This window comes from Felis catus, chromosome E1 (genome assembly GCF_018350175.1).
Source record: "Felis catus isolate Fca126 chromosome E1, F.catus_Fca126_mat1.0, whole genome shotgun sequence".
Classification (NCBI taxonomy): domain Eukaryota; kingdom Metazoa; phylum Chordata; class Mammalia; order Carnivora; family Felidae; genus Felis; species Felis catus.
Genome location: NC_058381.1, coordinates 2,728,785 through 2,753,961, shown reverse-complemented (window position 1 = coordinate 2,753,961; position 25,177 = coordinate 2,728,785). Strand labels below are relative to the sequence as shown.

At 57.6% G+C, this 25,177-nt stretch overlaps 4 protein-coding genes, 1 long non-coding RNA gene and 1 other non-coding gene across 31 annotated transcripts in view; 3 read left to right on the top strand and 3 right to left on the bottom strand.

The window, feature by feature from the left end:
- The first annotated feature begins 55 nt into the window (after nucleotides 1–55).
- Nucleotides 56–1,751, top strand: TRAPPC1 (trafficking protein particle complex subunit 1). The gene is made up of 5 exons (XM_003996188.5): nucleotides 56–116; nucleotides 226–324; nucleotides 480–550; nucleotides 910–1,048; nucleotides 1,349–1,751. The coding sequence occupies exons 2-5, from the start codon at nucleotides 226–228 to the stop codon at nucleotides 1,475–1,477; spliced, it is 438 nt and encodes a 145-aa protein (XP_003996237.1). The 5' UTR covers nucleotides 56–116; the 3' UTR covers nucleotides 1,478–1,751.
- A 1,599-nt stretch (nucleotides 1,752–3,350) lies between these two features.
- Nucleotides 3,351–9,971, top strand: KCNAB3 (potassium voltage-gated channel subfamily A regulatory beta subunit 3). 6 transcript variants are annotated; one of them, XM_019817107.3, is made up of 14 exons: nucleotides 3,351–3,592; nucleotides 4,895–4,938; nucleotides 5,012–5,049; nucleotides 5,292–5,371; nucleotides 6,691–6,735; nucleotides 6,819–6,863; nucleotides 7,063–7,106; nucleotides 7,305–7,391; nucleotides 7,666–7,751; nucleotides 7,907–7,990; nucleotides 8,112–8,203; nucleotides 8,299–8,419; nucleotides 8,589–8,677; nucleotides 8,942–9,971. In XM_019817107.3, exons 1-13 carry the CDS (start codon nucleotides 3,351–3,353, stop codon nucleotides 8,652–8,654), a joined length of 1,074 nt encoding a protein of 357 aa, XP_019672666.2. In that variant the 3' UTR covers nucleotides 8,655–8,677; nucleotides 8,942–9,971. The 6 variants fall into 6 exon arrangements, with proteins under 6 accessions (XP_019672666.2, XP_003996236.2, XP_044901326.1 ...); XM_003996187.5 differs by having other exon boundaries at nucleotides 7,907–8,027; XM_045045391.1 differs by having other exon boundaries at nucleotides 7,907–8,027; nucleotides 8,521–8,677.
- Nucleotides 9,972–11,158: 1,187 nt separating this feature from the next.
- LOC109494165 lies at nucleotides 11,159–14,179 on the bottom strand. 4 transcript variants are annotated; one of them, XR_002148786.3, is made up of 3 exons: nucleotides 14,047–14,179; nucleotides 13,444–13,622; nucleotides 11,159–11,941 (listed from the first exon to the last, which is right to left on the bottom strand). It is a non-coding gene; the product is annotated as an uncharacterized LOC109494165 (long non-coding RNA). The 4 variants fall into 4 exon arrangements; XR_002148785.3 differs by having other exon boundaries at nucleotides 14,031–14,169; XR_006590062.1 differs by having other exon boundaries at nucleotides 13,444–13,562; nucleotides 14,027–14,164.
- An 88-nt stretch (nucleotides 14,180–14,267) lies between these two features.
- RNF227 (ring finger protein 227) overlaps nucleotides 14,268–25,177 on the top strand; it is a 23,428-nt gene continuing 12,518 nt past the window's right edge. Inside the window, exons 1-2 of one of the 2 annotated variants that reach the window (XM_045045393.1) lie at nucleotides 14,268–14,757; nucleotides 14,884–14,971. In XM_045045393.1, coding sequence (XP_044901328.1) covers nucleotides 14,268–14,757; nucleotides 14,884–14,939 — 546 coding nt within the window. In that variant the 3' untranslated portion in view covers nucleotides 14,940–14,971. Of the gene's footprint in view, nucleotides 14,758–14,883; nucleotides 15,405–25,177 lie in introns of those variants that run through there. The other variant, XM_023244600.2, reaches the window with a different exon arrangement.
- The window catches only part of CHD3 (chromodomain helicase DNA binding protein 3), a 25,540-nt gene continuing 17,855 nt past the window's right edge, over nucleotides 17,493–25,177 (bottom strand). For 5 of the 17 annotated variants that reach the window (XM_023243920.2, XM_023243922.2, XM_023243923.2 and 2 more), the window contains exons 26-40: nucleotides 24,923–24,988; nucleotides 24,426–24,511; nucleotides 24,144–24,277; nucleotides 23,440–23,584; nucleotides 23,097–23,259; nucleotides 22,886–22,998; nucleotides 22,662–22,797; nucleotides 22,447–22,548; nucleotides 22,135–22,266; nucleotides 21,876–21,984; nucleotides 21,306–21,438; nucleotides 20,804–21,045; nucleotides 19,574–19,737; nucleotides 19,214–19,340; nucleotides 17,493–18,764 (exon numbers count right to left, since the gene is read on the bottom strand). In XM_023243920.2, the coding sequence (XP_023099688.1) occupies nucleotides 18,524–18,764; nucleotides 19,214–19,340; nucleotides 19,574–19,737; nucleotides 20,804–21,045; nucleotides 21,306–21,438; nucleotides 21,876–21,984; nucleotides 22,135–22,266; nucleotides 22,447–22,548; nucleotides 22,662–22,797; nucleotides 22,886–22,998; nucleotides 23,097–23,259; nucleotides 23,440–23,584; nucleotides 24,144–24,277; nucleotides 24,426–24,511; nucleotides 24,923–24,988 (2,093 nt within the window). In that variant the 3' untranslated portion in view covers nucleotides 17,493–18,523. Of the gene's footprint in view, nucleotides 18,765–19,213; nucleotides 19,341–19,573; nucleotides 20,087–20,326; nucleotides 20,683–20,803; nucleotides 21,046–21,305; nucleotides 21,439–21,875; nucleotides 21,985–22,134; nucleotides 22,267–22,446; nucleotides 22,549–22,661; nucleotides 22,798–22,885; nucleotides 22,999–23,096; nucleotides 23,260–23,439; nucleotides 23,585–24,143; nucleotides 24,278–24,425; nucleotides 24,512–24,922; nucleotides 24,989–25,177 lie in introns of those variants that run through there. The other 12 variants (XM_023243928.2, XM_023243921.2, XM_023243929.2 and 9 more) reach the window with 12 other exon arrangements.
- On the bottom strand, nucleotides 23,871–24,010 carry LOC111557929. Its single transcript, XR_002738338.1, has one exon.

Here is a 25,177-nt window from a genome sequence, read left to right as displayed (position 1 = left end):
GCTGGGGGAAGTATGGGGCGGAGTTAGCGCCCCGCCACTGCTGTGGGGGAGCGGGTTGGGCGGGGCGCCGCAAAAAAACCGGAAGTGTCTAGTGACGGGCACTGGGAGCAGTTCCGGTGAGTCCGGGGGAGGGGTTCCCGCCAGCTGGGGGAGTCAGGGGCGGAAAGCTGGAGCACCGGGGCTGTGGGCGGTCTCGGAGCGAGGCTTACATTCCCTGCCCTGCAGATGACTGTTCACAACCTGTACCTGTTTGACCGGAATGGAGTGTGTCTGCACTACAGCGAGTGGCACCGCAAGAAGCAAGCGGGGATCCCCAAAGAGGAGGTGACGAGAGGGCCCCGCGCAATCCGGGTGACCTCGCATCTCCAAACGCACACAGTCCCAGCCCAGCCCTTCCTCTCCAAACCCCGGCTGGTTCCCACCCCTACCCCGTCTCCTTCAACAACCGAGAGCTAACTAACTCTGTCCCTCTCCCCTAGGAGTACAAGCTGATGTACGGCATGCTCTTCTCTATCCGCTCCTTTGTCAGCAAGATGTCCCCGCTAGACATGTACGCTGAGTCAAAAGGGATGTTGAGGGAAGGAGGGCCAGTGTTGGAAATTTGGGAGTGCGGGAGACTTTGTGGAGTGGAAGAGACATTGGACCCCAAGAGAGGGGAAGGAGACAGAGAGAGAGAGGGGCTGAGTCTGGAGCGAGAGTGCTGGGGCTGGCCAGAACGGGGGGTGGGGAAGATCTGAAGGTAGAGAGGTTGCATGCAGGGGCTGAATTGAGGGGTGAAAATGGGAGGTGTCTTTACCAAATGAGGCTCCTACAAATGAGGTGTTTAGGGAGTCCACCTAGACGGGATCTAAAGTATCTCTTTGGGAGAGATTATGCTCCCATCCCTTAACGTCCTCATCATCTCTGCAGGAAGGACGGCTTCCTGGCCTTCCAAACTAGCCGTTACAAACTTCATTACTACGAGACACCCACTGGGATCAAGGTTGTCATGAATACTGACTTGGGCGTCGGACCCATCCGAGATGTACTGCATCACATCTACAGTGCGGTCAGTGCCAGCCCCCGGGACCCTTCCTTCCCCTAAAGCTCCTCAACAGCCAGGGCCACTTAGAGCCTCAAGACTCCTTCCGCTTCCCTGCCCTAATCTTACTGTATCATAGCTCTGTTGAAGTCAGGAGTTTCCTGGGGACTCTTTATGTCCTTCAACACCACTGCTTTCTCCTCAGGAAGGGCTTGACTCCCAGCCCTTAATCCTTTTGCATTCACACACCCCTGAGGTTATATACTAGGTTTGGGGTTGAAAATAAGAAGTTACAAAGCCCGGCTCTAACACCCTTCCCCTCCGTAGCTGTATGTGGAGCTGGTGGTGAAGAATCCCCTGTGCCCGCTGGGCCAAACTGTGCAAAGTGAGCTCTTCCGCTCCCGACTGGACTCCTACGTCCGCTCTCTGCCTTTCTTCTCTGCCCGGGCTGGCTGAAGGAAGCACTCTACCTCACCCGCCAGGAGAATCGCTGTCTGCCTGGGGCGCTGCCTAACCTGTTTGACGTGAGGGCTCCCACTGCATGCCCCTCTACCCCCTCAAGCTCCCCAGCAGCCCTCCCAGGACAACAGCCTAAAGCCCTCCCCGGTGCCCTCCCGGCCCAGGCAGGAAGCCCGCAGGAATCCTCACACCTCCAAACCAGGCCCTCTCCAGTTTTATCTCCTACCTGATGCTGCAAAAGTACAGAATAAACTTTTGGTAACCCTTTGCAGCCTAAGCGTGTCAGTTTGAGTGGTTGATTGGGGTCCTGCCCCACTCACGAAGGCATTAACCAGGGTGGCCACATCCCCTGAGCCTGTAAAGAGGCTTTGTCATGGGTTATGTCCAGATAAACCCGTTGTAAGTTTAAAATGTCGTAAGTCGAAAATGCATGTAATACACCTACCAAACATCATAACATAGCCTAGCCTACCTCACATGTGCTCAGAACACTTACATTAGTCTGTGGTTGGGCAAAATTATCTAACACAAAGCCTATTTTATAATAGTGTTGAGTAGGTCATGTGATTTATTTATGTTTTTATTTTATTTTTTTATTTATGTTTTTATTTTAGAGAGAGAGTGTAGGGGAGAGGGGGCAGAGGGAGAGAAAGAGAGACTCTTAAGCAGGCTCCACGCAGAGCGTGGAGCTTGGCACGGAGCTCAATCCCACGACCCTGGGACCATGACCCGAGGTGAAATCGAGAGTTGGAACTGCCGCTCAACAGACTGAACCACCCAGGTGCCTCTCATGTGATTTTCTGAATACTATACTGAAAGTAAAAAACAGCACGATGTAAGTGTATCAGTGGTTTACCCTTGTGATCCAGTGGCTGACTGGGAGCTGAGGCTTCCTGCCACAGCCCTGCATCAGGAGAGAGAGGTATCATACAGTATCTTACTAGCCCAGAAAGATCAAAATTCAGAGTATGATTTCTACTGAATGCCTATTGCTTTTGCACCATCATAAATTAAAAAAAAATGTAAGTCAAACCAGGAGTGGGGACCATATGCGTTGACATTTTGGACTGGATAAACCCTTGTTAGGGGCAAAGGGGCTGTCCTGCGTTTTGTCCTGGCCGCCACTCACTAGCTGCTGATAGCACATCCCCACTCCCCAGCCCCAGGGGTGACAGTCAAAACTGTCGCCAGACCTTGCCACACGACCCCTAGGGGTAAAATCGCCCCCAACTGAGACCCACTGTGCCGAGGAAGGCCGACCTGCTGCGGGTCCCAGGGGCTCCGATAACCGGCCTCCCTCCTCCCGGCTTCCACCCTCCTCCCGGCTTCGCTAAGCACACAGAATATTCAAGCTGCGGAGCCTCCGGAGGAGGGGCTGATGCAGATGAGCGGCGGGCTTGGCTGGGAGGCGGGCGGCTTTATGCAGATGAGGGGGCGGTGCCTGCATGTTGATTATCTGGGCCCGCTGCCGACGCTACTGGGAGCCTAGCGGTCCCGCTGCGGTTTGGGCTGGGGTGGCATCTCTCTTACACCGCCACCCCTCGTCCCTAGGTCCCCCTCCTCCGAGGACCGCCCTCGACCTTTACCCTCACCCATTTCCCCCTCCTCCCCGCACCAAGGCCCCCGTATCTGAGTATCTGCACTCGTGCCGCCCCCCGCGTCTCTCCCCTCCCGCCGCAAACCCCGCGACCTCCAGCAGCCCGCCCCCGTGGGCCCGATCCCGCCCCGCGGCTCCCGCCGCAGCCTCCTCCGCCTTCCCGCTCTCCCAGGGCTCGCGCCACTACACCCCCCGGCCGTCCGCGCGCGGGCTTCCCTGTTCCCTCCTCCTCCCGCCCCCTCGGAGCCCCCTCCCCCGCCCTGGCCAGCAGACATGCAGGTGTCTATCGCTTGTACCGAGCAGAACCTTCGCAGCCGGAGCAGTGAGGACCGTCTGTGTGGACCCCGGCCGGGCCCCGGGGGCGGTAACGGCGGGCCGGTCGGCGGGGGGCATGGGAATCCTCCAGGGGGAGGAGGGTCGGTCCCTAAGGCCCGGGCCGCACTGGTGCCCCGACCCCCAGCGCCCGCGGGGGCCCTCCGAGAGAGCACCGGCCGAGGCACTGGCATGAAATACAGGTATGGGGGTGGCCGAGCAGCCCACCCCATCTGCTCCCCTTTCCGGACCCCTGAGGTTTCCTGGGATGCCTCCAGGACCCGTCAATCTTCGCTAAGAAGATCCCAGTTCACTCCACCTCTTCTTCCCTTCACCGGGGCTCTCCCTTACTCGGTCCCTCTCTCTTTGTCTTCGTCGATCCCCTGAGTAGGAGAAAACCAACTTTACCAAGGCTGACCGGTCCTGTCAGAGCCAAGGGATGCCCCTGAACTCCCCTCCATACCCCCAGGAAGTCCAGGGATGCACGGATCTCCAGGCTGGGCCCCCTCTGGGATGGAGTGTCCTTGGGTCCGTGTCCTGGGAAGAGGGGGGAAGGAAACGGCTTCTCACTCTGGCCTGCTCAGGATGCCTGACCCAGATACTACCCCCCCTCCCTGCCCCAAGGGCTGGGTCTCCTGCCACCTTCCTTGGTGGGGGGGGAGTGGGGCTCTTGGAAGCATGGGGCACATCTCTCAACCCCTTGCTGAGGGACAGACAGGGGCTTGGTGGAGAAGGTGGACTGAATCATAACCGACTTTCTCGGAGTCCCACTGGGCTCTCAGAACTTGCATTAGGGCAGAAGGGAGGGGCTCCCGCCTGGGAGTGAGCAGAGGTCACTGATCTGACCTGACTTTGTCACTTGAGCAATCTGATCTCCTCCATGTGTTGGCTTTGAGTGAGGAGGCCTTGGGAGGAGGGGGCTCTCTGGTTCAGAGACAAGACTCCACAAGCCAACAGCAGTGGAGGGAGGAAGAGACAGAGCTGGCCTTTCCTGTCATAGTCCACTCAGGTGGTCCCAGCTGCGTTTTGGGGGCCCATCAGCCTAGCCTGTCCAAGGACCCTTGCCTACCTGAGTGCCTGAACTTGACTTGGTTTACCCCCTTCCACCTCAGTGTCTGCCCTGTGGTATAGCACCCTCTATCTAATGGTCTGATTTCACCAACTGACCACAATCAGCCTGTCACATTCCTCCCAGCCTTGAACTCCACACATCCCAGAGATGCCTGGAACGCAGACAAGACCCCAGCAGAAGAAATACAAACCGGGCAGCACACCTCCCATGTGCTAGGAGGGACAGGGGCACTGGACATTGGCTCCAGAGTCATTTATTTGTTCACTTAGGCTTTGGGCATAGCACTGCCCATTGCGGTAGGCCCACTGGATCTAGTTCCTTTGGACTGAGATACCCTGAGGGCTTCTGATTCTGGAAGGAGAGGAGCTGGGGGCTGAGAATATATGCCCTTAATGGAGGCTCCACCCCTTCCTGCCGCTTCTGTATCCTGCAGGAACCTGGGGAAGTCTGGTCTTCGAGTATCCTGTCTTGGCCTAGGTGAGTTCGAAAGAAGAGGAATGAAGGGAGGGGGCCTTCGTGGCGTGCCTCCCACCTGACTTCTCTCTTGCAGGCACCTGGGTCACATTTGGTTCTCAGATCTCGGATGAGGTATCGGTGATGGGACCTGGAAGCAGGGCCAGGGGCTGTGAGGGAGCCAGAAAAGAGGGATGTGGACGTGGAGAGCAGTTTGGACAGCAAACAGGGAGAATGGCGGACCTGAGGCTGGGGACGGGGTGGGGGGCGGGGGGAGAATGTGGAGGCCAGGGCTGAGCTGCCATGGGCGGGAGTGCAGTGAGGGGGGTCCCTGAGGGCCAGTGGTTGGTCTTCATCTCTTTCTCTCACCTCCCTAGACAGCAGAGGACGTGCTGACAGTAGCCTATGAGCATGGTGTAAACCTGTTTGACACGGCTGAAGTGTACGCAGCGGGAAAGTAAGGACTGGGGTGAAAAAGCCAGGTTACCCTTGAAAGGCTAAGAGAACCTCGGGGCTTCTTGTTTTCCCTCTGGGGGACCTCGGGAATTCTGTAAAGGCGAACTTCCAACCTTTCAGCCAAGGGGCCCCCGAAGCACTATGGGAATTGTAGTCCCAACAAGTTCATCTTCAGCTTAGAGGCCGAAGGGCGTCCTGTGCAATAAAACTGAAGTAAAACCAACACCTATATCCTGGGCATCCGTTGTATGCCACGATGTGAGGATTACAAAGCTGAATTTTCAAACATGCCAGGCCACGCGTCACATACCCATGGCTTCACGCTGGGAGTAGCTAAACCCTAGATGAGCTCCCTCACCAACCACCCCCCCCCCCCCATCCCTCTGGCCTCTTCATCTGGCAAACTCTTCAGCTTATCTTCAAGACTTGGCCCAAACGTCAGCTCCTCCGAGAAGCCATTGTCCAGCTCCCCAAACTGGTCACCACTCACCTCAGGTCCCAAAGCCCTTTATACCGCCCTCTGATGCATAATCTGTCAATTACTGGTTTATGTAGCCATATCTGCTGCCCAACTGGGAGGCTCCTCCTTCCGTGAAATTTGTCTTCCTCTTCCTCATGTCACCTCTGTAGCTACGCAGAGCCTAGCACAGAGCAGTCACTGCTTGTGGGATGACAACACACCCTCCTAAGGCCCACGGTTGAAATGGTAAAACCCGAGACACAGGGAGATACGCAAGGCTAAATAACAGGAAAACTAAAGTAATAGTCCGCCGAGACCGTTTAAGACTTGTCACGTGTTGGTTAGCTCCTAATTAAGTGCCAAACAATTGGGTCAATAAAAGTTATGGAAAGTGACAAGAAGGGCCGACCGTAGAGTGTGGCAATCAGAGAACACTTTCAATAAAATGAAGCGGAATCCAAGCTGAGCCTTGGACGCTGTGGGGGATTTTGCAGAGGATCGAAGAAGGGAGAGGGCAATGCAGATGATTGGAACCAGACCAGATGATGCGGTGTCTCTGCCCGCCCCCCACGTTACTACTCTGTTCTTCTCTCATCATCTTATTCTATCCCTTTGGAACGGAACTTGGTACACAGTTGATGTACAACTGATATTTGTGGTGTGAATGAAAGCTAAAGGACTATACCCCTCCTTCTGGGAGCCCCTCTTATTTTGTCCAGGATGGTCTGACAGCCTAATGGGCTACTGGCTTATGGTCCACTTTACGAGAGAGGAAATCCATTGAAGGGAAAGGTCGGGAGGAGGGGAAGGAACTGACCCACGCTGGCGGGATCAGTGCTTCTGCATTGTCTCTCTTCTAGGGCTGAAAGAACCCTAGGCAACATCCTCAAGAGCAAAGGATGGAGGTGAGACCGTGTTTTGAGGGGTTGCTGGGGAAATGATCATCCAACATCCCTTCTCTTGCTTGTCTCTCTTTCGCTTTTTCCAGGAGATCAAGCTATGTCGTCACCACCAAGATTTTTTGGGGAGGACAGTAAGTGGCCGCCATACTCTATGTGGGGAGATCTACAGAGAATGCGTGCAGGTGCATGGGAGAGGTGTGGGTACGGCTGCCACCCCAGGTCTGCGTCCTGCCCGTGAGGACCCACGCCGTCCCAGTTTCTCATGGCACCAGGCCAGCCCCGGTCCCCTATCTTTGTCACACCTCATCTTTGACTTATCTTTTTCTGCAGGGCAGAGACCGAGCGAGGCCTGAGCCGCAAACACATCATTGAGGGTGAGAGTTAGGGGCTGGGAATCTGCCGGGACTGGGTACAGAAGCCAGAGGAGTTGGGAACGTCTCCCGAGACTCTGAGTTGGAGGCTTTGAGTAGGGGAGTGGGGAGCTAGGTGGCCACGGCAAGGGGGTAATGTCTAAATCCTTCGGGGAAACTGAGGCTGAAGTGCTTACCTTCCTCTCCCCACCCCTTCCCCAGGCCTGCAAGGATCCCTGGAGCGCCTCCAGCTGGGATACGTGGACATCGTCTTTGCCAACCGCTCAGACCCCAATAGTCCCATGGAGGGTAAAACCAGCACCCCAGCCCTGACGGTCCCCCAAAGCAGCACTTCCTCAAACTCTCAGCAGGAAGCCAGCCCCTGCTCAGGAGGCCTCCCGATCTGCACAGTGGAGGCTCAGACCCCAGGTCTTAGATGGGGAGGGAGGTGAAGTGCAGTTACCAACCTCTCTGATTACACAGAGACGCCTGGGGTCTCGGTGGGGTAGGCAGAGGGCTACAGATATGGAGTCCTGGATGCCAGGGGTCTGACAGTGAGATGCCCTCTCTCCCGTGTGCCTAGAGATCGTGCGGGCCATGACCTATGTCATTGACCAGGGCCTTGCCCTGTACTGGGGGACATCCCGATGGGGAGCTGCAGAAATCATGGTGAGTGTGCCGCCCTGCTTACCCCCTCCCCCCGTCCCACGACTGGTTCCCACCTTTCACGCGGCTGCTCCAAACCCCACTCCACCGGGGGAGGGGGAGTGGAAACCCAGGGAAAAGAGTGCTCTGATCTCCGTCTCTTCCCCACCCCAACCCAGGAGGCCTACTCCATGGCCAGACAGTTCAATCTGATCCCTCCAGTGTGTGAGCAAGCGGAGCACCGTCTGTTTCAGAGAGAGAAGGTGCAGGTGCAACTGCCAGAGCTCTACCACAAGATCGGTTCGCAGCCCCCCATCCCTGCCTGTCCCTTGGCCTAACCGTCACCTAGATCCCTTTCCCCACATCCAGTCCTCTTCCTCCTAGGTGTTGGCTCAGTCACCTTGTCCCCTTTGGCCTGTGGCCTCATCACGAGCAAGTATGATGGGCGAGTCCCAGATACCTGCAGGGCCATCAAGGTGAGATCTGGGGGCTCAGGACGGCAGGACTGGGCTATCTGGGCCGCTCTGGGTGGTGGGGGAGTGGCCTTTTGCCCATTGTCCCTGGCCCCCAGGGCTACCAGTGGCTCAAGGACAAAGCGCAGAGTGAGGACGGCAAGAAGCAACAAGCCAAAGTCATGGACCTTCTACCCATCGCCCACCAGCTGGGCTGCACTGTGGCACAGCTTGCTATCGGTGAGACACTGCCAGCTCTGGACCCCGCAGGGCCTCACCTCCTGCCGGGAAACCCCCAAACCCAAGACTGGTTTGTCCCTAAGGAGGACCCTCTTCCCCAGAGACACTTCTGAGGTGTGTACGCCCGCTGCTCTCCATCAGTTCTCTTTCTTATCTCCTCTGGCCCCAGCGTGGTGTCTCCGTGGCGAGGGTGTCAGCTCGGTCTTGCTGGGGGTGTCAAGTGCAGAGCAGCTGATAGAACACCTGGGAGCCGTACAGGTGAGCCGGGGACTCAGAGGCAGAGCCCATCTCTGTCCCCTTCCCCAACAGTCAGGGCCTCGCTGTCCAACCCGTTACGGGCCTGGGAGTTCAACCACTACAGAGGCCCCACTTTGCAGAGGAGAGGCCCCAGAGGGACACAGGGCGAGGCAGGGGCGCGGCTGAGACTCTCTTCTCGCCACCTGGCCCCGCTGTGCTGCTCCTCTGGCCCTCGAACCGAACCGTACGCCCTTCAGCGCCCTCTCCACCACTGCCTCCCTACAGGTGCTGAGCCAGCTGACGCCGCAGACGGTGACGGAGATCGACGGGCTTCTGGGGAACAAACCGCATTCCAAGAAATAGTCCGTCGAGGGGCGCAGGCACCCACAGCGCCGCCCCCGCCGACGAGCGCCTCCCCGCAGCCTCCCCCCTCCCGCCCCGGATCCCTCCACGCCGCGGCCGGCCGGAACCGGGAGGCCCCGCCCACTAATGAGGCCCGCCCACTAACGAGTCCCGGCTTCGAGTAGCGCTGCGCATGAACAAAGCCATATCCTTCCGCGGCGGGGCTCGCCAGGGCAAGTAGTGCGCCGCCGCCCGCTGCGTCCTTCTAGGCCTTCCTGCTGACCCCGGGCATGAGTTACCGAGCCATCCCCTCTCTGCCACTTGGTCTCGCTCCCTTCTCTCTTCTCCTAGTCGCCGCCGAGGCCCGGGGGAGGGGGAGACACAAAAACAGGGCAGATCCCGGAGAGATGGCAAATTACCTCAAAAGTGGCCCTTCATATGTCATCAAGGGGTAATAACCTAATAAGAAGTGAGTTGTGATGTCATTTGGGACAAAGGAAAAGGGGCTGTGACCATATCTGGTACAAAGGCAGCCAGGCTGGTCCTGGCGGGAAGGAAATGATCATCTTTGAGGACGCTGCCTCCCAGCAGATTGGGGGGGGGGGGGGGTTGGCTCAAAATTAGCACCAGTGTCAGTACTTTGCTCTTGCCGAGAGGGGGTCTGGTGGGAAATACTGTGACATAGCACTGACGCAGATCAAAGGAAATTCGATGGCAGATGTATACATATAGCATGTGCTGGCGAAAGTGGTTGGGGGGGGGGCCTCTCCGAAAAGTTGGGCTGTGCTTTGCGGGGCGAGGGGGACATAGTGACAGCCTTTAGGTCACGCAAAGACGTGGGGCTGAGATAAAAATGTCCGGGGGTAGACTTTTGAGCCTTGAGCAGGATTTCCTACCCGGCAGTTAAAGCAATAATGATGGCCCCTCATCTGTAAGACTTCCCAGGGAACTTGTAAATAAAATCTCAGCTTGATCCCCGCTCACGGTGTCTGAAATTGCAAGGGGTCTCAGTCTCAGGTATCAGGCCTTCACCTAGCTCCCTGCCTTTAGAAACTCCAATATTAGCTTTCTCTCCACTGACCGAGACGTCACGTTGCTAGTCACTTCCAGTCACTGCCCTCACCGGGGACCCAGGCCCCGACACCCCAGGCCCCAGTTTCTTTCCTTCCTTCCTTCAGTCTCTGCATGCCTCAGAACCCAGCCTTCTGGCTTCATCGTTCTGTCGCCGCTCCCTCTGACACCCATGCCTTTGTGTTGAAAGCTAACATTAGCCACACCTCTTGTGTATCTCATTTCCCTCTTCCTGATACGCACACGTGTGCCAAGGAACTACCTGGGTGGTTTTCTTGTGGCTGAACGGCACGGGCTCCTCTGAGGTTGAAGCTGTGGGATTTGGTGAAGAAAAGGTGCAGTGGAAACTGGTCTATGGTTGAGATGATGCCGAGAAAGGGAGGGAAGGAGGCATCATAAAGGAAAAGAGAAAACCAGTGAAAGATCAGTGAAAGAGGGTGGCAGAAAAGCAAAGACTCAGATGGGATTATGTCAGACACTACCCCTTAATCTCCCCCGCCCCCCCCCCCCCCCGGACTCTGATTTCCCTGGGACACAAAGTGGGCGGAAAGTTCCACAGATCACAAGACAGGGGAGGAGGATGAGCTTTGCCTGCCTTAAAATACAACCTCACCATCTCCTCTCTACCCATCCTCGCCCCTTCCTGCTCCTGAAGCGGAGGGAGCAGAGTAAAACCCATTTCCAAAAAGAGAAGAGTCAGCAGCCTCCCCTTTGCTGGCTAGCAACCAACCGGATCCACTAATGAATACTTACATCCACGCCTAACATCTCCCACTCATTTTGGAAGGCTGACGGAAACAAGGAGGTAAACCGTATGACTAAACCGTGATGATTATTTATTCTGTAACAAACATGCAAGGATTTCTAAATTCAAAATAGTATTCTCTTTAAATGGTTACCTCGGAGGATTATCCATTTACTTTAATAATGTCTCCCCCAACCCTTGGTCAAAACATTAAAAAACAAAAAACAAAAAAAAAAAACCAAACAACCCTGTTAGGAATTCCCTCCAGAGGCTGTCTGTAAAGCGGTCATAAGAAATCCTCCTTTGTAGTCACACCTCATTTACTGTATTCATCACGCACCTTGTTCACTAATTTAACAAGTATTTATTTATCGAGTCCCACCGTGGTATGGCACAGGGATACAGCGGTAAACAAAATCAGACCCAGAACAGCCTGCATGGAGTTTACAGATGGGAGAGGCAAACCAGGCACCCCCCTCCAAAAACACAAATTTCTGTTGGTCAAAGTCCAGAGGCAAGCACGTGGTGTTACCTGAGGCTACAGTAGTATTTGACGAGGTGAGGAGGCTTTACGGGGCGCTGGAGGAGGAGTGCGGGTTACTCACATGAAAGTAAGAGGGTTAGGGGAATAGAAGCTTTCTGGCAGAAAGGGACATGCATGCCAAAGGTCAAAGCTAGAGGCTCTAAAGAGAATGGAAGCCAACTGAGAGACATGGGTGGGCTCAGGGCATACAGGACCTTATAGGGCACTTTGGAATATTCTTTTCATCCAAAGGGCAATAGGAAACCCTATCAGTTATCCACTGACACACACAATTCACCCCCAAAATTAGCTTGGCTGTTTTCTCTGCTGTTTTCACCTGGGCTCACTCACGTGGCTGGATCCAGCTGGCAGGTCCGCTGAGTGGGGAGATCAGATGGCTATTGGCTGGAACTCCTCGGTTCTCCACGCGGCCTCATCTGCTGGTAAATTCCCTTACATAACAGACCCAGGGCAGCGCGAGGGGATGAAGGCAGAGGCTCAAGGCCTCTGAAGGACCACGACATCACTTCTGCCATGTTCTGTCGGTCAAAGTGAGTCACAAGGTGAGCCCAGATTCAAGGGCTAGGGGAACAGACTCCCGTTCCTGCCGGGAGAAGCAGCAGAGTCACGTGACTTAGGAACGTGAGGCCACTAAGTTATCACGACATTAAAAGGTTTTGAGAAGGAATGGAAGTGGTGCGTGGTTAGGACCTGGTTGGGCTTGAGATCTGGGAAGGTCACTGTAAGCCATGTAGGGAGAAGCCTGGAGAAGGCCAGAATGGCTGTGGACAGACTGGCCAAGAGGCTCCTCCCAGGGTCTGGGCAAGAGACGAGGGCAGCTGGGACTGCTGCGGTGTTCTATAGGCGGGGAAAAAGTAGGTGGGTCAGGGAGACATTTAGGAGGCAAGACTAACAGGGCTATAGGGCCTGCTGAGAAGTTGCCAAAGGAAGGTGAAAGGAAGTGGGTGGGGTCGAGGAAGACACCTGGGTTTCTGGAGCTGGGTAAAGAAAGAGGTGGGAAACACTGGAAGAGGTGATTTGGACAAGGAAAGCACCACTTTGGGTTTTTGAAGACAAATGAGAAAGGAAAGGTCTGGGAGCTTAGAGTCTAAGGCTTTGGCTATCAAACACTTCGGAATCATTTCTATAATCACATCTGCCCGAAATGGTTAACACGCAGTCACCAACTGCAAATAAGAAAGGATGCGAGGAGGCCTCTGAACCACAGTCCAAGGAGAAGTTCCAAAAAAAGTTTTGATTTATGACAGCATCGTTGGCGTAAGTAGATAGCTTCCCCCAAGTGACCACGAAGACACTACAACTCAGAAGTTCTCAAATATTTGCTTACAAGTAATAATATACCTCCTCGCAAAAACATTACCCTTTAGAGCTTTAACAGTCTACTTAAAAAACAAAACCAGCTTGGGGCGCCTGGGGGGCTCAGTCGGTTGAGCGTCTGACTTCAGCTCAGGTCACGATCTCAGGGTTCGTGGGTTTGAGCCCTGCGTCTGGCTCTGTGCTGACAGCTCAGAGCCTGCTTCGGGTTCTGTGTCTCCCTCTCTCTCTGCCCTTCCCCTGCTCATGCCCTGTCTCTCTCTCTCTCAAATATAAAACATTAAAAAATTTAAAAAAAAAAAAAGCAGCTCTACATTGCCTGTCAAAACTAGCAAATGTCGTGGGAGTATAGCAGCCCCCCCCCCCCAACACCTGTATTGACCAAAAGAGATGGGTGTTGAAGATGTTGGGTATTGAGAAGCCAACACAACATAGGCTGGGGGCACGGGATAAAAATAGCGAACACACGGTGTTTCCTGTGGGCCAGGCCCGGTTCTAAGCACCTTACATGTACAAATTCATCACTATTATTATCCACATCTTACAGACGAGGAGAGCAATCAGCCCAGAGACGTTAAGTAACTTGCTCAAAGTGTCACAACTCCTAAGTGCTGCAAGGTAGGATCTGAACTCAAGCCAGCTGGCCTTAGCATCTGTGCTATTACCTTCCAAGCAAAACCTGAACGGTAGGGCCAGGAGAGGAGGGCCAGGAGGCAGCTGGGGTGGGTGTGGTCCCAGGAGGGAATGTGGGCTGTGTTATGTCTTGTTTACCTGTGGGGGGCGAGTCAGACCCCTGAGTCAGAACTCATGCTGGGCTGCTTTGCTGAAACCATCACGGTGTGTGGGTGTCCAGGCCTGGCTCCTCAGGAAGGAAAGGATTCCCAGCATTCCTAGGAGGAAGGCCATCCATGGTCCCGGCATCTAGGTGCCTCCTTAAGTTGAGATGTCAGCTGAGAGGTGAGCAGTTTGAAGAGAATGAGTTTGGGAGGCTAGCCTTACAAGAACGCAGGCAGGACGTGCATAATAAAGTGAGTTGAGGGCGGCATCCGTGCAGATTGCCCAGGAGCCCCCTAAAGACTGGGCAGAATGGGCAGTGTCATGGACTTAGGCAGGAAGTCCGGGTGGGGTTGGGAACGAGCCTGAGCAACTAAACCAACAGGCCCAGCGGGCAGCAGAGACCTGGGCAGCGCCCTGGGCCAGCGGCTGAGGGCCAGCGCCGCAAGGCGCCTGGAGATCTGCACACAGAATTGAGGGGGCGCTGGCTTAGTGTTGGGGGACGAAGGAAGGCATAGGGAGAGCGGGCTGGTGTGCCTCCCGCCGGCCCAGTCCCCACGCCACCCGGGGCGTCACCTACCTACCCCTCTCGGCCGTCACCTGCATTCCCGGCTTCGCGCCTCCACCGCCCCCACGCGTGCCACAGCGGGGAGCGACCCAACCACCGGGGTGACGCCTCGAGGGGCGGGGTGTCGCTATTAAAACCGGCGAGAGGCCGCGGCGCCCGCCCCAGGAGTCGACCCAGGCCACTAGGAGGGTCTGTTCGTCCAGCCCACGGAGCCGGCCGAGCCTGCGAAGCCCTCGAGTCCGCGGCGGACACCATGCAGCTCCTGGCGAGGGTGCCGTCCCTTCCGGAGCGGGGCGAGCTGGACTGCAGCATCTGCTACCGGCCCTTCAACCTCGCGGGCCGCGCGCCCCGCCGCCTGCCCGGCACGGCGCGCGCCCGCTGCGGCCACACGCTCTGCACCGCGTGCCTGCGCGAGCTGGCGGCGCGCGGCGACGGCGGCGTGGTGCGCCTGCGCCGCGTCGTCACGTGCCCCTTCTGCCGCGCGCCCACGCCGCTGCCGCGCGGCGGGGCCGCGGAGGTCGCGGTGGACCCGGACTTGTGGTCGCGGCTGGAGGAAAGGGCACGGGCCGAGCGCAAGCCGGACGAGGCGGGCGGGCCGGTGCGGGGAGGCGGCGACGCCGACGACGAGGAGGAGAGCGAGGACGGGACGGGACCCAGGAGCGCGGGCTGGCGCGCGCTCCGGCGGCTGTGGCATCGGGTGCTGGCGCCCGCGCGCCGCTGGCGGCGTCCGCTGCCTAGCAACGGTGAGGGGCCGCCTGAGTGTGTGTGTTTGGGGGGAGGGTTGGCTGCGGGGAGGGGGTTGCGCCCGGGTTCGTAGAGCCTCGGCCGCGTCCCCCTGCCGCCACTGACCCTCCGTCTGTCCCCCCTAGTGCTGTACTGCCCGGAGATTAAGGACCTGGCCCGCATGACCCGCTGCACGCTGTAGCGGCGGAGCCTGGAAGCTGCGGCAGAAGAAAGGTGGGAGCTGCATTCTCGGGACACGCTCTAGAGCGGGGATGGGGGGATGCCAAGGCTACCCCCGTCCCCCTTCCCGGGGCTGAGCCCAGGGCAGGAGGGACCGCATCGAGGCGTGTGGACGCCGAGCTGGGAGGCTTGTAGCAAATCGCCCCTCTCTCTGCGGACTGCGCCCGCCTCGCTCCGGGGAAGGTGGAAACAAAATCTACATCCCCGGGGGAAGGAGACATTGTTTCCTTAGCTGTGACTTTGGCTTTTGTCCAGGGAAGCGTGGAGGCACAGTAGGTCCTATTTTAGCGATTCTGTGTCCAGTGGTTGAAAAAAAAAATTTTTTTTTAATGTTTATTACTTATTTTTGAGAGGGGGACACACAGACACAGCATGAGCAGGGGAGAGGCAGAGCAAGAGGGAGACACAGCATCCGAAACAGGCTCCAGGCTCTGAGCTGTCATCACAGAGCCCGACGCCGGGTTCCAACCCAAGAACCGGCCTGAGCTGCAGTTGGAGGCGCTCAACCTGAAGTTGGTCACTTAACTGCCCGAGCCACCCAGGTGCCCCATGGGGTTGAAAAAAAAATTTTTTTAAGACATAATGGAAGAGGGGAGGCCGGTTTTTGTGTGCTGTTAATAATCCCGCTTCTCTAGCACCTTAGAAAGCTGAGAAAAATAAGACGTATTGATTCTCCCCTCCCCTCCCCTCCCCTCCCCCCCCCACCCAGTGCTGGTATGCCTGTCTCCCCATTCCCAGTGGTGTGTTGGTAAAATTATTGAGATGCCTGTCTGCCTTGCTTCATTTCACAATCTCCCTTCAACCAGTTAGGGCAGGTATCAGAAGGTCCAGAGGGCGTTTTTTATCTGAGGCACCTAATTAGGGCCTATCAAGGGTAGGAGAGCCATTTGATGAAGGCATCACATTTTAATCTTGTGATATTATCGGTCATTGTCACAGTCACAGGGAAAACACGGTCGCTACTGAAAAAATAAAAAAGATGCTCATCACAGAATTTTAAACTAGTGCCCCATAATTGGGCAGCTTCTATCCTATGCCAGGATTCTATTTTAAAATCCTGTAAGTTACGTTAGGAGAGTATAATTATAGTTTAGAAACAGCAGCATCAGTGGCATTACAAAATCTCAGGATCCCCACTTCAGACTCTTGAGTTGTGTTTGTTTTTTTTTTTAATTTCTTTTTTAACATTTATTTATTTTTGAGACGGAGAGAGACAGAGCATGAATGGGGGAGGGGCAGAGAGAGAGGGAGACACAGAATCTGAAACAGGTTCCAGGCTCTGAGCTGTCAGCACAGAGCCCGACGCGGGGCTTGAACTCACGGACCGCGAGATCATGACCTGAGCCGAAGTCGGACGCTCAACTGACTGAGCCACCCAGGTGCCCCAAGACTCTTGAGTTTTAACAAGAATCCTAGGTGATCTGTACGCATAGAAACATTTAAGAACGGCGGTCCACATCCTAGACTTGCGAGGCTATCACCATCTGCGGTGGAGTATTGAAAACAGTTGGGATAAGCGATCTGCATTTTATTGGAGGTCGTAAAGGGACGTTCTGTTGCTGAAGAAATCTTTCACGTGCGCACTTACTATGTTGCACTTTTCCTGAGTTAAAAATGTGAATTTATGAAATAGCAAACCTCAGTTTTTATAACCGTATCTTAGCATCTTCCTGTCCTTGTCTTAGCCTGAATGTTCCCTGTTTGGGGAGGCCTTCCTCATCCACCTCATGCGGTCCCTTCCTTCACAGGTGCTCTGTTGCACAACTTGTTATTTTGTTTTCAGATAGTGTGTGCCTTTCGTGGGTGTGAGGTCCAGGAGAGCAATGGCTGACTTGTGACTTGTATCCCCCAGGGCGAAAAGCAGTGTTCAATGTATAGTATGTGCTCAATAAATGCTTGTTGGGTAGATCTTTTATTTTTTAACACATTAGCCTCAAAACCTAAGTGTCTGGTCTCAACCTCTGAGCGGCGCTGGTCATGAACAGTACGTGTCAAGGAAAGATCTAGCAGTTCAGATCTTTGGCAAGTATGACCCCTCCAACTCCTTTTAAAAAAAAAGGTGCTCTGCCCCCCACTTGGAACTGAGCCTGCGGGGCTGGACTGACCTCTACTGACTCCTGCAGGAACTCGGCAACTTGAAGGTGGAAAGCGTGATGAAAAGGACGGACGGGAGGCCGTTCAGAATCGTGCCCCGTCCCCTCCCCCACTTCGCCCCTGCCCAGGAAGCCCTACCTGGTCTCTGATCTCAGCCTGAGGGCTGCGTGGTAGCCTGCTGCTCCCTCACCCTCCATCTCTACACTGAGTTCATCACACCAGGGTTGGGGTGGGAGAAAGAGCCTCGGAGTTTTAGTTGGTGATCCAAGGAAAAATAAGAAACAGGAAGTCAGGAGATTAAAAAAAAAAAGAAAGGAAAAGAAAGATGGGTAACACGAAATGGCAGAAAGCAGTACCCTTTCTTTCCTTATCCCCCCCCGCCACCAAAGAAGTCCCCCACTCAAAAATAACAGAGCACACAGAAAGGAAAGTATAATTTATATGTACAACCAATACACCTGATACAGAAGAGGGGATGGGGACAGCCCAGGAGTGGGGAGTGAAGAGACTGGGAAGGGGGCAGCAAGAAAGTGAGGGGCAGCGAAGAGGAAGTAGGGGTTCGCCATGCAAACTGCCCCCCTCCCCGGCCCCTCCTGGGGGGGAGGGTATGCCCGTGTCTCCCCAGCCTGCCCCCCGCTGTTTCGTTCTGGTCCCAAAGGCAAGGTCGTCCCCCTGACGAGGCCCCCTGCCTGACCCACTCAAACGTAGTCCGTGTTCAGGCCTTCAGGAGGGAGGGCAGAAGTCCTCCGAGAACCTGAACCCAAGAGCTGGGGGCTCCCCCATGTCTGGCCTGAAGTATTTTCTCCCACCCTTTCTAGGTTACCCGGATCCCTAGAACAGATTGGGGAGCTCCTCTTTGGCTTGAGGGAGTATCGCCCAACCGTTACTCTCTCTGTGGGGGTGGTCCTTGGTCCCTAGGGAGAGGGGCGGATTCCCAACACAAGATGCCGGTGCGCAGGAGGTAACAGCCAGTGATTCTGAGGCTTTATTCCGAGGCTGACCGGGAGTGGGCTCCCTCCCTTTAACTGCTCGCCCTCCGCATGGGGGGGGGGGGGGGGAGGAGGTAGGGAAGGAAACATGCAGCCACCCCTCCTCTTCCCTTCCTCCCTCTCTCAAGTCCCCCTCCTCTCTTCAGAGCTGCCCCCCCCCGCCCCCCACAAAGTTCCTAAAGGCCAGGCAAGGCTAACCCCCACCTCCGCAGGGGATGGAGCTCGTACTGCAGGAGTAAAGACTGGGGAGGCTCCACCTCTTTCCTCCCCACAACCACATATCCAGAAGCTGTGTGTTGGGGGGGGGGAGAAAGGGACTCAGAAGACCCCGCTAACCGCCTCCCACCCAGACCTCTTCGCACCAGCATGGCCTTCAAAGCGTGGTGGGAAAGGTGCACGGGAGGAGGGAGAGACAAAGGGCCCTTCTTGAAGAGAGGAGTCGTAGAGAGGGGTGGGGGGGCTCCTAGCCCAGAGGTGGCCCCAGGGGTGGGGAAGGTGGAGAATTGGCCGCAGATCCCAGAGCCTGAGCTGGGGGGCGGCCCCGGGCACGAGGCCTGGGTGATGGGCAGGCCTGGGGTCCGGTCAGTCGTCTATACAGATCACCTCCCCGGCTCGGGGCTCCTTCCGATCCAGCCCGTCTGACACCAGTGCCCCCACCATTTCCTTCTCCTTCTTCACCAGCACCGGAGGGCCGTTGGTGGCGGCTGTGTGGGAAGGGGGTGAGGAAGGGTCAATCCTGACTCCGCTCAGGACATGGCTTCCCGCCCAGAGCACTTCACTGCTAGGTTACCTCGTGCCCCTTCTGATCTTCCAGGGTAGCAGGGGTGGGAAGACGAGGGCGAACCCCTCTCATGTTCCAACTCCATTACCCACCCTCCTGACTTCACCTTCTCTTCCCCAGAAGTAACCCAGACGGGGGAGGCTCGGGTAAGCAGGACCAAGCCACAGAGCCACTGAAAGCCTTAGGTTTTTGGCAACGGGATTGGAAGGGAAATTAAAGGGTGGGCAGGCCAGAGCCCAGCACGACTCCACTCCGTGGAACAGTGGACACGTGCCCGCAAGCGGGATGGGCCGGAGCAGTAAACGGGCAGCTGAGCGGGGCTGAAGCTCGGAGAGGAGAACTGGGAAGAGCGGGGAGGAGTCCCCGGCTGACCTGTGATGAAGGACCCTGCAGGCATCTGGCTGTAATTGGCGCCTGCGGCGGCCAGGGCCCCTACGGGTGCGGCGCTGAAGGCCGCCCCGTACCCCGGAGGTGTAGCGTACGGACCCGGGGGGAAGGCCTGCAAGAGAGAGCAAGCCCACGTTAGAGGCGCCAAAGCCTGAGAGAGAAAAGACGCCGTAGGGTGAACACGGGTCAACTCCAGAACTACTGAGCGCGTGGCATAGACGCAGGGAGCCTCGAGGGTGGGGAGCGTGTTGGAGCAAGGCGGTTTTCCGCAAGGTCTAGAGTCGATGGGAACGCGGGCAGGAGAGTGCCCACGGGGAAAGGTGGAGTTGGGACAACGAGGGTTACCGGTGTGGGGTGAGGCTCCGTGCCCTTGCTGGCCAGCCGGCTGAGGATGCTGCGCTCGGACATCTGAAGGCGGGCTGCGATGGGGGGTATTCGGGACAGCGTGGCGGGCAGGCGGGTCACGTCCGCCTTCATGTCGCTCAGCAACTCCTCCAGCTGGTTCAGAACTGGGGCCCGGGCCACGGAGAAAGAGGGGCAAGAGAAAGACAGGGAAAGGGAGAGGTGGAGCCAGGAAAAGACGAGGAGTCAGATGGACAGACACAGTCAGAAAGACAGAGAGAGGAGGAGGTCAGAGATACCAAAGAACCAGAGGTCAAGAAAATGACAGAGTAGACAGAAAGAGTGACTCGGGGTGGGGGTGGGGGGGGAGAAAAGGCATCAGGTGAAGAATCAGAGAGACCAGAACACAGATGGAGAGAGAGGAAAGGAAACGGGAATACGGAGAAAAGGGAGATGGGGAGGGGGGGAGGCAGACATTGGAAGACACGGGGCGGGGAGTTGTCAGAACATCCCATACTGCAAGAGTGAGGTTTTGGGGGTGGGGAGGACGGGGAGGAAATAGTCAGGAGGTGTGGGAGGTGGTAAGTGGTGTCGAAGATTCGAGGAATCAGGGTTTTAATATGTAAGGGGGAGGGAGGTTAGAGGATCAGCATTACAGATTCAAGGAATTAGAACAGGAATCAAGGGGGCCAGGAGTCAGTCACTACGTCAGACAGGATTAGGTGGTTAGAGGGCTTTGGAACTTAATCTATTATCAGTAGGGTGAGAGGGTTGGGGAGAAAGGGGTGAAGGTCAACGGGAAGCTTCATGGGGCAGGGTCAGAGGGTGGGACGGTGGCAGTTTCTGTCTTGTGGGGCGAGCGAGACGTGAGGAACGTGATTTCTGGGACCGGGGGCGGGAAGGATTTGTGGGGGCTACACACAGGCCAAGGCCCCGGAGAGGGTGCTATTAGCGGTATGGCAGGCGTGTGGGTCAACGAAGAAGTTCCGCCCTGTGGAGGGGACGCGGCACAGTCTCACGGAGTTTGGGGAAGGGGGGAGGGTCCCTCCACTGGGCACTGGCGTGACCGCTAGTGGGCGCGGACGAGGGCTGGCTCGCACAGACCCTAGAGGCTAGAACCACGGAGTGGCCGGGCGGGTCAGGGTGGGGTTAGAGGTCAGAGGGGGGGGGGTTCAGAGGGGAAAGGGGTCAGAGGGGTGGGAAGATTTTGAGGGGTGCGGGGTGAAGACTTACGCAGCGTTGTGGGCCCTCCCCCGCGCGGGGCCGCCGCGGCCCTTACCCTTGTGCAGGACGGCGTTGGCCGGCTTGTTCCCCGCCAGCGACTCCTTGGAGAGGTGCTGGTGGCTCTCGGCCAGGCACTCGGCCTCGGCGAAGCGGGCGTGGAGGGCCATGGCGGGGTGCGCCGGCTCCTGCGATAGGTTCAGGTAGGCCGCCCGCCGAAGCTGCTCCTCGATCACCAGCGCCTGCTCCAGGAGCTGGGGGCCCGGCGGGAGGGTGAGCGTGGGACGGTGGGGGGGCAGCGCTGCGGCCCCACGCCGCCCTTGCTGCCGGCCCAGAGCACCCCAGCCTCACACCGGGATGGACCGTGACAACCCAGCACGGCCACGAGGTCACGCTCCGCTCTGGGCCCCCGGCATCGCTGCCACCCTCACGGCGTCAACCTTCCCCACAGACCTGGTCCCACCTCTGACCCAACCCCCTCCTCAACGCTGTTCCTTCTCTCTCTGATCCCCACCTTGAACCTCCGGGCCAGGAACTTATTTTTCATCTCCAGGAAGTTCCCCTTATTGGCTTCGGTTTTAAACGGCTCATTGATAATGGCAAACTGAGCATCATTCTGGATGTCCTGCCACCGTGCGTAGCCATGGCTGCGACGAGGGAGGGGCCGTCAAGGAATTTAACAGGGATGGGCTGCGCTACGAACACTTCTTTTGAGATGCCTGGGTGGCTCAGTCGGTTAAGCGTCTGACTTTGGCTCAGGTCATGATCTCGCGGTCTGGGAGTTCGAGCCCCGCGTCGGGCTCTGTGCTGACAGCTCAGAGCCCGGAGCCTGCTTCCAATTCTGTGTCTCCCTCTCTCTCTCTGCCCCTCCCCCACTCGTGCTCTGTCTCTCTCCCTCTCAAAAATTTAAACAAACATTAAGAAAATTTTTTAAAGACCAAAAAACACTCCTTCCCTTTGACCCGATCTCCCCCGAAGTGTGGCACGGCCCCCCCTTCCCTGGGTGCGGACTCTTCTTTCTCTGTGACTCCCCTCTCCGGGCTGGGAGAACTATTTTTTTTCTTGCGTTCGTATCAAAGGATACAGGACAATCCCAGCCAGAAGCCAGTAGTCGTGTCTTCGGTGCCAGATCTCGTTGAGTCTCCCCGAGGAAACAGCTGCCCGTTCCTCATTCTGCCACAGCGTGTGAAGCTCTGAGACGCGGGCAGAAGACAGAGACGGGGCGTCAGGACTCGGGGAACGGCAGCCGGGCGGAGGTGAGGGGTGTGGACAGCGGGAGGGGACGGTGCCCATGAGGATGAGCGCATCCCAGTGAGGAGCAGGCGGCAGGGACAGCCCCCCACCTGTGAAGCCGCCGTCTGCGATGTTGAACATGAACCGAGGCTTCTCCGCCTTCTCCTCGCGCCGCCCGTTGGACCGTGGCTCGTCCCGAGGAGGCCCCGGTCGAAGCTCCCGGTCCCCTTTCACATCCTCTGCTGGGGCAGACGGGGCAGAGCTCACACCTCGGCAGGGGCTCCTCCCGGCCCCGAAGACCCCGCCCTGCACCAGACAGGCCCTGGAACGGTACCCCCGCCCCCAGGACCCAGGCATTTGGCCCCCAGACTCCACCGCCCGATTCCCCAGGGACGCAGGTGTCCAGTCCTTCCACCCATTACCTCTCTTGCCCAAATCCCCTGTCTCCCCCTCCGGCCTCTCCCTGTGTTCCTGTCCATCCAATGGCTTCTCCTCCCCCCTCTCTCCTGGCGTTGACTCTGTGGCTGTGGGAGGGGGAAGGGGACACGAAGGGAGGATGTCACCCTCATCCCCTGACCCCGGAAGAGGGAACTCCCACATTCGAAGCCCCTCATCAGCCCTAAGCCCATGAACCCACCTGACTTCTCTCTGTCCCCCCGGTACCCAGGTTCAGGCTCCATTTCTCCTGCTATTCCAGACACCTCTTCCTCCAGAGGAATCTTCCTCGGCTCCAGCCGCTCCCCAAGCGACGGGGCTGGGCTAGGGGCGTCGGCCTAGAAGACGACCATGGGGTCAGGATGAAGCAGAGATTCCGGACACCTTGACTGTCTCCTTCTCTGGGGGAGCCAGGCAGCCACACACCTCTGTTTCCATCTTCTCGATCTTCCTCTCGGGCTTCTCCTCCTGGTTTTCCGCTTCATCCTTTTCAAGAGGTGTCCTGACGCCATCTCCTTTCTCACTTGGAGCCGGAGTAGCTGCAGGGGGGAGGCAGAGACCCCACGCTGTCTCCCACTCCTCTGTCCGCGGGGCGCTGGCTCCCTGCCCACCCCTCCTGCGTCCCGACCCCCGTTACCGGGTTTAGAAGTGCAAGGGCTGTTTGTGGCAGAAGCCTCCGGGGTGGTGGGAGACGTTTTGGTAGGAGAGGAGGCCCTGGAGGAGCGCTTAGAGTCGGCACTGGGGTCGGGCATCAGCTCGGGCATCGACCAGCGCCCATTGATGTGCTCAAACTCCTGCACCTGAGAGGGGCACCGGGACCGCGGGGGACAGGGGTCAGCTGCGGGCGCTGGACACACAGGAAGCTCAGCCCCGTCCGGGTCTCCTCTCCCGCCAGCCTGAATCCAGAACTCGGGGTCGCCAGGCAGAGGGGGGCATGGGGCCTAGGTGGCCAGCTTGACTCTGGCCAAGGAGACGAGTACCTTCTTCTTGACGAGAGACATGACTCCAATTCGGGTCAACACCTGCTGGCGACTCAGGCCCTCCCGAGGGACCCCGTCAGCAAAGGTTTCAGAACCGTCTGCCCCGGGCTCACACAGATGGCGCATGAACAGAGACACATAGGCCCTGGGGAGCGTGGGGAGGGACGCAGGTTAGGAGAGCTTCAGGAGGGGCCCGAGCGGCCAGCGAGGATGTCACCCTCATCCCCTGAACCCTAAACTCCCACGGGGCCTCCAGGGTGCCCCCAGGGGTCCTCCCAGGGCCGCTCAATCGCACCGCAACCAGCCCTCCAAACCCCATCTCCCGCCTCCGCCCCTCCCCTTGTGTCTCCACAGTCCCCGTGGCCTTGGTGCGTCCTTCCTAGGCCCCATCAGTCAGCTCTTCGTCCTGTCCACCAGCTCCCCTACCAAGTAAATGTGAGGCGAGGCCAGCCCGGGGCCAGGTTCCTGTCTCAACCACCTGCCCTGTGGGGGAGGAAGCCAGGCCTCTCTGCTCTAGGCTCGGCTGAGGGGAGGTGGGCAGGCTGAGTCCACGCCCCAGGAAACCAAGCCGGAAAACGCCGCGTGGCAGGGGAGCGTGATGAATCAGTTGAGTAAGGTCACATCACGTGGCGGCCAAGAGGAAGGAGCGGACACGCACGGCTCGTACCCTCGCGTGCAGCTCCACCCCGGGTGCCCGCACTCACTTGAACTCCTTCTCGGTCTTGCCCCTGAGGTCCCGCACCAGCCACTGCGTGGTGAAGGCGTCCTGTGGTGGCATCCCCCAGCGCATCACGGCGTTGAGGAAGGCCTTCCGCTGCCGGGTGTTGAATCCCAGCACCTGAGGGTCAGGGCGAGCGGGCAGCGGGCCGTGAGCGTCCCGGCATCTCGCTTCTTGGTCCTTCCCCTCAGCGACCCGGCCTCGGTCCCCCACTCCCGGCTTCATCCTCTCCTTAAGGAACACGCGGGGGCCTGGGCCCGGCTCTCACCTCGATGTTGCCCCCAACTCGGGCCAGCAGGGGAGGCAGCGGCTTGTCCTTTTCGTTCCGGAGCTGCCTCTTGGACTGTCGACGCCCTGGGTGTGTGTGTGGAGGGGGAGGGTGACCTGGTTAGTGGGGTCCCCACCTCCTCCACCCCTCAGTCCTTCTCGGCACCCCAGCCAAGACGCAGAACCCAGGCAAGGCCTGGGTCACGTGGCACTTTCGGCCCTACCAACCCAGCAGGCCTGGAAGAAGCCAGGCACGTTAACACCCTGGCAACAGACACTCCATGCGAGCCAGGTTACCCGTGGGAATGTAAAGCTTTCTCGATTTTTCATCTAGCCATCTAAGCCCGTGTGTTCACATACTCCAAGTTTTAACAGTGGAATCTCGTCCTTTTAGCGCGTCTCCAGAAAAGCACTTGTTTGCACAAAAGCAGGGGACTTAAGGGCTCCGGGAGGGAAACAGGAAGGGTTAAGGTGGAAAATCAGGAAAACAGGTGCCACCTTCTGGACGCTCATCAAAGTCTTCATCTTCCTCCTCCGATCCCACGGAGTATTCGGACTGGTTGTCTGTGGGGAGGCAGCACAGTGGTTGGCGACGGCTCCCGGGATAAACCCTTTCTGCCTGGAGGCCTCCCCTTCTCCGGCCCCGGGCCCCCTGGTGACGCCAGGTGACTGCCGCAGTCTGACTCGGGGGCCACGTCCCGAACAGCGTGGTGTCCGCTCGCCGCTCGCCTCGTCCCTGCTCACCTCCGACTC

Coding starts and splice junctions, on each gene's coding strand:
- TRAPPC1 (XM_003996188.5), top strand. CDS start 226: ATGACTGTTCACAACCTGTACCTGTTTGACCGGAATGGAGTGTGTCTG. Junction 325..479: donor CGGGGATCCCCAAAGAGGAG/GTGACGAGAGGG, acceptor CCTCTCCCCTAG/GAGTACAAGCTGATGTACGG. Junction 1,049..1,348: donor TGCATCACATCTACAGTGCG/GTCAGTGCCAGC, acceptor TCCCCTCCGTAG/CTGTATGTGGAGCTGGTGGT.
- KCNAB3 (XM_003996187.5), top strand. CDS start 3,351: ATGCAGGTGTCTATCGCTTGTACCGAGCAGAACCTTCGCAGCCGGAGC. Junction 4,939..5,011: donor AGTATCCTGTCTTGGCCTAG/GTGAGTTCGAAA, acceptor TCTCTCTTGCAG/GCACCTGGGTCACATTTGGT. Junction 6,864..7,062: donor AAGATTTTTTGGGGAGGACA/GTAAGTGGCCGC, acceptor CTTTTTCTGCAG/GGCAGAGACCGAGCGAGGCC.